Source organism: Acomys minous (assembly GCF_964271855.1).
Source record: "Acomys minous genome assembly, chromosome: 17".
In the NCBI taxonomy this organism is placed as follows: Eukaryota; Metazoa; Chordata; class Mammalia; order Rodentia; family Muridae; genus Acomys; species Acomys minous.
The window spans coordinates 52,754,163-52,767,087 of record NC_140500.1 but is presented as its reverse complement, the minus strand read 5'-3'; the positions used below and the strand labels follow the sequence as shown (position 1 = coordinate 52,767,087).

At 39.7% G+C, this 12,925-nt stretch overlaps 1 protein-coding gene across 1 annotated transcript; it reads left to right on the top strand.

Moving 5' to 3' along the window:
* Nucleotides 1–11,744: 11,744 nt before the first annotated feature.
* Nucleotides 11,745–12,671, top strand: LOC311588149 (vomeronasal type-1 receptor 54-like; the record flags this gene model as incomplete). Its single annotated transcript, XM_084765633.1, has 1 exon — nucleotides 11,745–12,671. One exon carries the CDS (start codon nucleotides 11,745–11,747, stop codon nucleotides 12,669–12,671), a length of 927 nt encoding a protein of 308 aa, XP_084621759.1.
* Nucleotides 12,672–12,925: the final 254 nt, after the last annotated feature.

The window sequence follows — 12,925 nt, the reverse complement described above, 5'->3', positions numbered from 1 at the left end:
AGAAAACAAGTGAATCTATCATCAGGCTCCCTCCACCCAAATCTGGAAGCTACCCAACAAAAACAGAGATGTCAAGATGTCTAAAGGCCAGCAGAAAAGCATACGCAAAAAAATCCAAGACAACATGGCATCTCCAGTTTCCAGATATCCCAACGAAAACAACCCAGAGAACTCAAATACAATGGAAATACAAGAAAATGACTTCAAATCCTTAGTAATGAGGATAATAATGGAGGAAACAAATAAAATTCATAATCAAATGCAGGAAGACACAGCCAAGCAGGTAGGAGACATAAAAGAAGCACATAGAGTGGAACTGGGAAATTTTAAGGAAAATGCAAACAACCAGATGAAAGAAATAAGTAAAGCGGTTCAAGCTCTGAAGACCTATAAAAAGACAATGGAAAAAACTCAAGAACATACAAAAAATCAGATGAAAGAAATCAAAAAATCAGTTCAAGATCTGAAGATGAAAATGGATTCAGTGATAAACACACAGACAAAAGAAAAATGAGAACGTGAAACCTCAGAGAAGAAGGCGAGCAACACGGAGGTGAGCTTTTCTAACAGAATCCAAGAGATGGAAGAACGAATCTCAGGTCTAGAAGACACAATCACAGATCTTGAAGCAACTATTAAAGAAAATGCCAAATCTGGAAAACTCCTGACACAAAACATCAAAGATAGTAAGGATACCATGAAAAGAATAAATCTGAGGATAATAGGCAATGAAGAAAGAGAAGATATCAGTCTCCAAGGCCCAGAAACTATTCTCAACAAAATCATAGAAGAAAATTTCCCCAATCTAAAGAAAGAGATGCCTAAAAACATACAAGAGGCCTACAGAACACCGAATAAAATTGACCAGAAAAGAAAAACTGCCTAACACATAATAATCAAAACACAAAACATACAGGACAAAGAAAAATATTAAAAGCTGCAAGGGAAAAGGGCCAAATAACATTTAATGGGAAACCTATCAGAATTACACCCGACTTCTCAGCAGAGACCATCAAAGCCACAAGGGTCTGAACAGAGATCCTGCAAACCCTAAGAGACCACAGATGCCAGGCCAGACTACTTTACCCAGCAAAACTATCAATAACCATTGATAGAGAAAACAAAATATTCCATGACAAAACCAAATTCAAACAGTACCTATCCACAAATCCAGCTTTACAGAAGGAAAACTCCATCCCAAAGGGTCAAGCTACAACCAAAACTACTCAGGAAATAGATAACTATACCATGGCAAAAACACAACTACACAAAGGCTCGCCTGGAACCAACATCAAAATTAAGACTCTTAACAGTCACTGGTCATTAATATCTCTCAACATCAATGGTCTCAATTCTCCAATAAAAAGACACAGACTAACTGAGTGGGTGCATAAACAAGATCCCACATTCTTCTGCATTCAAGAAACACATCTCACCCATAACAATAGGCATTACCTCAGGGTAAAAAGTTGGAAAAAATATTCCAAGCAAATGGTCACAAGAAGCAAGCAGGTGTAGCCATTTTAATATCAAATAAAATAGACTTTAAACCAAAATTAATAAAAAGGGATGTGGAAGGACACTTCATACTCATCAAAGGTAAAGTCAACCAAGAGGATATCACAATTCTGAACATCTATGCTCCCAGTACAAGGGCACCCACATTTGTAAAAGATCTGCTAAAAAACTTAAACTACACATCGATCCCCACACAATAATAGTGGGAGACTCCAACACCCCACTCTCACCGTAGGATAAGTCATTGAAACAGAAACTAAGCTGAGAAATAGCATCATTAACCAATGCCATGGGTCAAATGGATCTAACAGATATCTATAGAACCTTTCACCCAAACAAGAAAGAATATACCTTCTTCTCTGCACCCCATGGAACCTTCTCCAAAATTGATCACATCGTAGTTCACAAAGAAAGCCTCAACAGATACAAGAGGATTGAAATAATACCTTGTATCCTATCAGATCACCATACTCTTAGGCTGCAATTCAACAACAACAGAAATAACAAAAAGCCTACCTGTACGTGGAAACTAAGCAACTCTGCTAAATGACACCTAGGTCAGGGAAGAAATAAAGAAAGAAATCAAGGAGTTTCTGAAATTCAATGAAAATGAAGGAAGAACATACCCAAATTTGTGGGATACATTGAAAGCAGTGCTAAGAGGAAAATTCATAGCACTAAGTGCCTTTAAAAAGAAATTGGAAACATCGCACATAAGCATCTTAAAGACACAACTGGAAGCCCTAGGACAAAAAAAGAAGCAGAAACACCCAAGAGGAGTAGACGTCTGGAAATAATCAAACTCAGGGGTGAAATTAACAAATTAGAAACTAAGAAAACAGTCCAAAGAATCAACAAAACCAAGAGCTGGTTCTTTGAGAAAGTCAACAAGATAGACAGACCATTAGCCAAACTAACTAAAAGGCAGGGAGACGGTATTTATATCAACGAAATCAGAAATGAAAAGGGAGACATAACAACAGACACTGAAGAAATACAAAGAATCATAAGATCCTACTTTGAAGGCATATATGCCACAAAATTTGAAAATCTAAGGGAAATGGATGTTTTCTTGATCAATTTCACTTGCAAAAGTTGAGTGAAAAACAGATAAACAAGCTAAATAGTCCCATTTCCCCTACAGAAATAGAAGCAATCATTGATAGTTTCCCAACAACAACAACAAAAAAGCCCAGGGCCAGATGGTTTCAGTGCAGAATTCTGCCAGATCTTCAAGGACGAGCTAATACCGATACTCTTCAAGGTACTCCAAAAGATAGAAATGGATAGAACATTACCAAATTCATTCTATGAGGCCATAGTCACATTGATACCTAAACCTCACAAAGACTCAACAAAGAAAGAGAATTTCAAACCAATTTCTCCTATGAACATCGATGCAAAAATACTAAATAAAATACTTGCAAAACGAATACAGGAACACAGCAAAGATATCATTCATCAAGACCAAGTAGGCTTCATTCCAGACATGCAGGGATGGTTTAATATATGGAAATCCATCAATGTAATACACCATATAAACAAACTGAAAATAAAAAACCACATGATCATCTCTTTAGATGCAGAGAAAGCATTTGATAAAATCCAACACTCATTCATGTTTAAAGTGTTAGAGAGATCAGGGATACAAGGCACTTTCCACAACAAAATAAAGGCTATATACAGCAAGCCAATAGCCAAAATCAAAGTAAATAGTGAGATACTCAAGGAAATTCCTCTAAAATCGGGAACAGGGCAAGGCTGCCGACTCTCTCCATATCTCTTCAATATAGTACTCGAAGTTCTAGCCAGAGCAAGACGACAACAAAAGGAGATCAAGGGTATCAAAATGGAAAAGGAGGAAATCAAATTATCCCTATTTGCAGATGATATGATAGTGTACATAAGTGACCCTCAGAATTCCACCAGAGAACTCCTACAGCTGATAAACACCTTCAGCAAATTGGCTGGATACAAAATTAACTCCAAAAAGTCTGTAGCCTTCCTATACACAAAGGACAAGCTTGCAGAGGAAGAAATTAGGAAAACCACACCCTTCATGTTAGCCACAAGCAATAAAAAATATTTAGGAGTTACTCTAACTAAGCAAGTGAAGGACTCGTTTGAAAAAGATAAATCAAAACTCTGAAGAAAGAGATTGAAGATGACATGAGTAGATGGAATGATCTTCCTTGCTCATGGATTGGGAGAATTAACATAATAAAAATGGCCATCCTACCAAAAGCAATCTACAGATTCAATGCAATCCCTATCAAAATACCTACACAATTTTTTAAAGACATTGAAAGTTCAATTCTGAACTTCATATGGAAAAACAAAGAACCCAGAATAGCTAAAACAATCTTCTACAATAAAAGGTGCTCCAGAGGAATCTCCATACCTGATCTCAAACTGTACTATAAAGCAATGGTAATTAAAACAGCATGGTACTGGCACAGCAACAGGCTGGTTGGTCAGTGGAATCGAATCAAAGACCCAGATATGAATCCACACACATATGGTCACTTGTTTTTTTACAAAGAAGCCAAATCCATTCAATGGAAAAAGGATAGCATCTTCAACAAATGGTGCTGGTCTAACTGGATGTCTATGTGTAAAAAAATGCAACTGGACCCATATTTGTCACCTTGCACAAAACTCAAATCCAAGTGGATTAAAGACCTCAACATAAAACCAGAGACACTAAATCACTTAGAAGAAAAAGTGTGGAAGAGCCTAGAACATATTGGCACAGGAGACAACTTCCTGAACAGAACACCAACAGCTCAGGCCTTAATGTCAACAATTAATAAATGGGACCTCATGAGGCTGAGAAGCTTCTGTAAGGCAGGAGACACTATCAAGAGAACAAGGCAACAGCCTACAGGCAGGGAAAAGATCTTCACCACCCCTACATCTGACAAAGGTCTAATATCCAGAATATATAAAGAGCTCAAGAAATTAAACACCACCAAACCAAATAACCCAATTGAGAAATGGGGCTTGGAACTAAACATAGAATTCTCAACAGGGGAATATCAAATGGCTGAGAAACACTTAAAGAAATGCTCAACATCCTTAGTCATCAGGGAAATGCAAATCAAAACAACTCTGAGATTCCATCTTACACCCATCAGAATGGCTAAGATCAAAGATTCAAGCAACACCACATGCTGGCGAGGATGTGGGGAGAGAGGAACACTCCTTCATTGCTGGTGGGAATGCAAACTAGTACAGCCACTTTGGAAATCTATCTGGTGCTATCTCAGAAAAATGGGAATAGAGCTTCCTATTCCACTCCTTGGAATATACCCAGAAGTTGCTCCAACACACAGCAAGAAAATTTGCTCAACCATGTTCATAGCAGCCTTTTTCATAATAGCCAGAACATGGAAACAGCCTAAGTGTCCCTCAGTAGAACAATTGATAAAGAAACTGTGGTACATGTACACTATGGAATACCACTCATCTATTAGAAAGAAGGAATTCCTGAAATTTGTGGATAAATGGATTGAGCTAGAAATGGTCATAATGAGTGAGTTAACCCAGAAGCACAAAGACTCAAATGGTATATACTCACTTATATCTGCATTCTAGCCGAAGGGGCATGTCCCATGGAAGCCTTCACCTACCAGGAAACTGGCACAGAGGGTAGGACATCCCATTTGGACTCTAGATGAGAGAAGCATGGGAGAATAGCAAAGTAGAATGATCCAGATTGTCCTAGAAACCTACAAGTAGAACATCATGATAGGCAGATTTGGGCCCAGGGGTCCCGCTCAAACCAAGGCACCAGCTAAAGACAATACAGGTGGTAAACTTTAAACTGCTACCCAATGGGCAGAACATTCTCCACAGTTGAGTGGAGAGTGGGATATGGCTTTCTCATATACTCTGGTGCCTCACATTTGTCCATGTCCCCCGGACGGGGAGACCTGGTGGCACTCAGAGGAAAGATAGCAGGTTACCAAGAAGAGACTTGATACCCTATGAGTATATACAGGGGGAGGATGTTCCCCTTAGGAACAGTCATAGGGGAGGGGAATAAGGAGAAAATGGGAGGGAGGAGGGAAGAATGGGAGGATACAAGGGATGGGATAACCATTGAGATGGAACAAGAATAAATTAATAAAAAAAGATAAATTCTCAGTAGCTTCCTTCTAGAGTTTCCATCCCTCCCAGGCACATCCATGGACAATTTTAAACTGTAAATGTAACAATCTTTGATCTTCCTATTTCCTCTTGTATTTTTAGGTTTGAATTTTCTCTGAAAGTTACTGTTTTTCCACTCATCGTATATGTATAAATTCAAGTTGAAATTAGTTGCATTAAAGTATGGTTTTCTAATTTTAATAGCTAACTATTGGAGGGTCTTCCTAAATTAAATGCTTTTCTTGACAAACTCTCTGTGTGTATCCCAGGCTTCTCTTGAACTACGTATGCTCCTGCCTCCCTCTCCTGAGTCCTGGGTGCATGTGTGTGCACCATGTCTGCATCAGACACTGAAGGGATAGTGCATAGATTTCCACTCAGACAAAGCACAGCCTCTTCCTGATGTCATTGTAGCCATTCATGCTCCTCACAGACTGGGGTCCAGACAGATGTGGCCACAGCGTCAGCTATCTGTCACCTGGATGTTTTCACCTCATCTCTGATCTCTGCCTCCATTTATCTGTTGTTTCATTTCACTTCTTTTTAGATTCACTTTTAAATTTTACTGACACTTTGAATTCTGGAACAGATTTCAGAAATCCTGGAGCACAGAATCAACACTAAATGGAAACCACATACTTTGTGGGAGGAATTGCCTCAGGAGGAGCATTGCCTATCACACTGCATAGGGGAAGCACACTCAGACCATGGGAAATCATGGAGGCCCAGGAGTCCTCATCCCAGAATAGAAGCATCACAGTGAATAAAATTGTTCTGAATTAAGTCTAAGTAGTAGAGTGAGAAAAGCTAGGGTTGTCTGTATGTCATAAACTTTCTGATCCCTCTCTCAGGTGTGGCAAGAGAACACAGAGTTTTTGCTGAACCCTCCCCACATGGTTGTTACCCAGGACAGAGTGATGATTGTGATCAACAGACAGGCACCAAGCTCCTCTGGGATACCATGGTTCTGAGCTCCACAGTGGGAACTTCTCACCTTTTACAGACATGAAAATTACATGCTTCTTGGAAGGGAAGTGTTAAATACCCATTTAATAAGCTATGAGGATCTCCTCAGGAGCAGAGTCCTCCCCTGCCACATCCATCTGGGTAAGTGTTCTCCACCGAAGTGCAGATTCAGAAGGTGGTTGGGACCCAGTCAGGCTGTGGGAGGAGGAACACTGGGCAGCGGTGAGGTTTTCAGGATCTGCTGAGCTCTGACAGCCCCTCAGCACAGGGAACTCTGTTCTGCCTGGGCACAAGAACATTTTCCTCTTGAGATCTTTTGAAACTCCCACAATTAGTTAGATTTTTACTGCAAACATCAAAGTGTTATTATATGATTGAATAGGGTCAGTGACTCAAAATGAAAAATTATTCCCAATGTTCCTCATACACATTATGCTTGAGTGGTTTAACCTTACTTAGGGATATGCCTAGTAGAAAAGTTCATTGTTCATTACAAATTTTCATTAAAAACCATTACTTTTGCTCTTGTCATATTGCTGCAGAAGTTATGGTGTGACTCCTGTAATTGAGTAAATTAAAATGCTTTCATGGTGTTCAAAAGGAAATGTCCTTCCTTGTATCAACATCATCCAGTAGAGCATAACATCACAATACTTTGAGGTTCCTGCCAATATTTCCTGCTGAAGTGATTTTATCCCCATTTAGTATCAGAAACTGCATACTCATGCTCTTGGCTTGTTATCTGTGCACTGCACAGAAGGATATTTCTTCTAAGGGGACCTCTGAGAGTAGATTGCTGGACCACTACATATTATAAACAACACAGTAAACACAATGGTCATTTCCCCTCTTGCTGTCTAAAGAACCAGGATCCAAAATCCAAGATCTTGAGAGGAACAACGTCTGTGTCCATCAGTCTCTCTGGTGTTCTCTTCAGAGAGTTCAAGGTGTCCACCAAGCCTCATCCTGTCCTGCTCTGTGCTTGTTTTTCTGATTTTTGTAGCCTATAAATTTTCATGAACCTGTCAAAACAGACAAACATGAGCACATGTCTTTCTCATTGCTAACAATAGTGACTAGGACAAGGATGGAGGGTCAGGGCTGTGCAGCAGAGAGCTGGGTTTCTCCTGTTTTCTCACCCATCTGAAAAGACAAGTTGAGAGTGATGCAGGCTGTGGGTCTCCTGGCCTGACACCTGGGTCAAAAGAGCACATTATCCCCTGGTCTTTGAGGGTGCATGTAATATTTTTCATTTACATCACAGCTGCAAGTCTGACCTGCAGAGGTACCAACACTCATGGCAGTTTTCAGAAATAGCCACCATTTCCTAGCTTAGATGTTCTCCAGACACTTGCCATGGCATTATTACAGTTCTTGTACATGAAGGACCTTCTGGACACAGTGCTGACATCTTCTTGGTGGTGGCTTTCTTCTGGATGCCCCAGCACCTCACCAAGTTCCCCTAGTTTTCCAGGTAGAATTATGCCACAGAGAGCACTCTTCAGTTCCATCTCATCCCAATCCCACTTGCAGGAGGAAGAGACAGTTCCCCTTCCAAACCACTCTGTCCAGTTTACTTGAACTCACAGAGTGGGTCAGACTGATCACAACATGGTAAAGGGAGCTTTTAACGATGGAAAACACAAGCACCCTGCTTTATGAAAGTAAGAGTGGAAAGGTACCACTCAATCTGATATAAACCATGTGCTTTATATATCTCCTCAACCGAAGGAGATGGGCAGGCTGACTTCATGTTAATGAAGAGGAAACACATGTCTCCTTCCTACCTACTTCTTCCTGGATCAGTGCACCCACAGGGCCATAAGCTCCCATCCTACAGGGCATCTGCTGAGGGGTGTCTCCTCCATTCCTCTCTCTACTTTTCTCCATGTCACAAATTCTGGTCACTCTCCTGAGCACTTGTCAGTTGTTGGAGGCCCATTTGGTGATGTCAGAGCTCTCCCTGATTGCAGTTACTGCAGGGTAACACAGTGTCTGCAGTCTTGGCTTTTTAACTTTTGCAGTGCAGGGAAAGCAACCTCTGTCTTCTCTGATGGGACAGCCATACAGCTGGCTCTAACAGAGGGAGTATGGTTTCTGTCAGTCATTTATACTTTTGTGGGGATTCTGATTTCCTGGTGTGTACTCTAAGTCTTACTTTTCATTTTCTTCACCTTCCCAAACTCATATTACATTTTCTTTCATTTATCTCTGTATGTACATAATGTCATGTGTCTCTGAGACAGTCTGTGTTTTCATTTAGCGAAAGCTGATTTGAGTTCCTCAGTTTATCTTAGGACACTCACTGGGAAATCACTCTCAACTTCCCTGATTGAGAAGTGTGTCTAAAATGATACTGCTGGGGGTGGAGAGTTTTCATCCTTAACTCAGAGGCCCTGGTCGGCTATGCTGGTGTGAGCTGAGAAGGCTCACCTAGAAGGGGAGCATTCAGAGGATTCCTGTGGATTTTATGAAGGGTTCTTCTTCACCAGAATGCTCCACATAAATCTAGTGAGAATTGTACATATTTCTTCATATCATATATAATTTAAAGACTTTTACATTGCACACTCTGATTTATATCTTATTGGTAAAAGAGTGGTACAACATTAAGAGATAAGATTATGACCGCAGAAATGTTGCCTCTGGCTCTCTTGACCATGCATAACAAGATAGCATGCCACATTCATGGTCTATCTTTTGAATCAATACAACTTCTGTGATGTTCACCTCCAGAAAAATAAGATTTTCCAATGGTTTCAATACCTCATCGATTGAAGTAGTGGTTTTATGAGATGTTCTCATTTTTCTAAAGCAGTTTGCATCTGCAGCTTGCAAACTACAGTGAAGATAATGGAGGTCCCTACCCTTGTTATAGATGGTGAAAATGCACCAATTGAACAGTTTTACAATGGGCAGTGAAAGGTTTGATTTGGGCTCTCTCTCTTTCTCCCCCTCGCTCTCTTTCTCTTTCTGTCTCTCTCTCTCTTTTTCTTTCTTTCTATCTCTCCCATATAAATTTTGGGTTTTTTTCTGACCTCTGATTAAATAGAGTGAGATTACACAGTCAAACACACATGTTACATAAAACCTAGTAAATCAAGGAAAATTGTTCTGTAAAACTAATTTAGAACTGTATTAACCACTATTACTTTTACATTTTTGCTAATATTAATATTATAAACGTTTACTGATGCTATAAAATTTTATATCTGAAATCCCCATTTTTAATTAATTTATTTTGTACATATGACTATTTTCCATGCATATATGTATTTTCACCACATACATGCCTGGTACTTGAGGACCTCAGAAGGACTTTTGGGATCCCATGGAATGGTGATTTGTGAATGCCATTTGGACAGTGAAAATGTACCTGGGTACTCTGAATAAGCAGCAAGAGCTCTTAAAAATAAAGCTATATTTCCAGATACTATTTCTAATTTTTCTAACTGACTATCTTTCTTGGCTCTGATTTATTTCATTTATTTTGTAGGGGAGGCAGAGATATGCATGGCACAACACACCTCTTGGGGTCCTCAGAGTTGGCTCTTGCCTTTCAGAATGTAAATTGCAGTGGTAAAACCCACATCCACACACCAAGCCTTCACGCAGGTCTCCTGCACTGATCACTTAGCTGGTGCTGCATGTTCTGGAGCTTGGGAACTTCTGCTTTCCCTTTGTATCTTACTAGTTCCATAGTCTATACAAGATAAAACCAACACACAACTTTGAATTTCAGGTGATATTTAAGTTTTACTACATGACTAGAATTTGTAAATTATTACATAATTCAGGAGTATGATATTTGAATTAAAATGAGTTCTTGTGTTGAATGACCAAGAATATTTCAGAAGGCCCTTCATCGAATGTTCTGGTGTACATGCGAAGATTGGGTCACCTGAGTCTGAACAATATATCTGCCTCCTTAAGGAGGTAGAAAATCCTAGGTGCCTGTGCAGCACATCTTTCTGTATAGGTTGGATAATTCTTCTTTCATTAAAACCTTACCATGGGAATGGCTCCAAATCTATTGTAATTATAATTCTATTTCAATTCAATAATTTTCAGATGCTAAAGGAGAATGAAATCTTGAATCATGTTCCTGGAAGTCTTTGATAACTGGATGCTTCTCACAGAGGCTTTTGTTCTGCCATGACATCAGCACATATCTCAGATGCAGTTACAAAATGGAATCACAGATATTTGAAATGCTACCAGATTGCTCAGGACAGGGCATGCTCAGGTAATCTCCTACTTCCATATTTAATCTTCTCAGTCTAAGCCAGGACAAACAGATCAGTTGTTTTAAAAACTGCATTAACTCTCCCAACTCACAAACAAAAAGGACCCTCATGAGAATAAAGCCACCAGCCTACACTTCCACAGACTTAACACTGTGCAGGAAACACTACCATACATGGTATGTAGACTTCCCCTTCTTATACACCTAGGGTCTCCATGAAACAGGCACATGGCTGTCATACGCTCTAGATGAGATGAACAGAAGATCAGCCCGAGACTGCTCAGGGCCATATGCAGTAGAAATGGTAGATTGTGCGTAGGGTGTGAAGTGCCCGGATTTAGAGTTACCACTTCCTAGTGCACCTACAGAACCACATGAAAAGCATTAAATCTGCATTAAATAACCAGAACTAAGAGAGAGATTGCAATAAAGTGACTCTGCACAAGCCATGGACACTATTTAATGTCTCATTTCTACTTATTTGCAATGCTCATTGAACTTCACCAAAGCCTGTAGAGCTCTTTTGTGCCTGGTTATCAACATGATGCAAATCAAAAACAAATAAGACATTGTCTTTGCCTAAGAAACCTCATATGAAACACTAGGAAAATATTTCCATGACACTTGACAATTTTAATATGTAAGAAGGCATATAGTCTGATGGGGAAGATGAGGCTTTGAAACAGCAGAGAGAATGAGCATGGTTTACATGGAATAATGCTGAACTGTGAAACATGGACACATCATCCTGAGAGTAGCAGATCTCTCATTATCTGAAGTGGATGAGCAAGATAGATTTGTGGTAAGAAACCTTCTTGCTGTTCTCCCTCCACAGTTCCTACCTGCTTCTTACAGCCTTAAAATGAATAAAATCAGCGATCTGCCCCATTACACTAAAATAAGAAACATTCTTTATTCTGAAGCTGCAATTGGGATCTCAGGCAACGGCTTCCTTCTTCTCTTCCACATCTTCATGTTCATTCATGGACAGAGGCCCAGACTCACTGACCCACCCATCGGACTATTGGCCCTAATCCACATACTGATGCTGCTAGTCATGAGTTTAGTAGCTACAGACATTTTTATGCCATGGAAGAGATGGGATGACACCACGTGCAAACTTGTTTTCTTCTTGTACAGGTTTCTTAGGAGCCTCTCTCTTTGTGCCACCAGCATGCTCAGCATCCTCCAGGCCATCACCCTCAGTCCCAGAAGCTCCTGTCTAGCAAAGTTCAAACGTAAATCTCCATACCATATGCTAGGTTATCTTCTTTTCCTGAGCATCGTCTATTCATCCATTAGTAGTCACCTTGTAATATATGTAACTGCCACCCCTAATTTGACTTCACCTAATTTTGCATTCCTCAGTCAATCTTGTTGTCTTCTGCCCATCAGTTACTATGTTAGGATTGCATTTTATATACTACTAACCCTCAGAGATATCATCTTTGTAGGATTCTTGATCCTATCCTGTGTGTACATGGTGACTTTCCTAAGCAGACATAAGAAACAGTCCCAGTTTCTCCACAGCAACAGCCTTTCCCATAAGTCTTCTCCAGAACAAAGAGCTATACAGACCATTCTGTGCCTCATGAGTTTCTTTGTGGTGATATACACTTTGGACAGCATTACCACCTTCTTAAGATCACCAAGTCATGATCTTATGTTTGATTTTATATCAATTCTCATAGGCCATTGCTTTGCCACAGTCAGTCCTTTTTTGTTTCTTAGTACTGAAACACGTGTGGTTCTCATTTTGAAATGTTATGGGAGGACAGTAAACTTATGACTATTCAGGGATGGATATGTTCCTTTAAGATAAGTTGATGCTATGGCATCAGAGCTATGCATTGTGGGGCAGCACATATGAGCTTTGTTTTAAATTTTAAAAAATACAAAGTCACTTTAATTTTTTACTGTTAACCTATTTACTATGATATATGCTTTTATCATACCTAAAAGGAAAAGCAAATGCCACATATATGAGTTTTTATACTCTCCCATTTTTATTTCAGAGAGATGTGAAAAGAGGATTGCACTTGT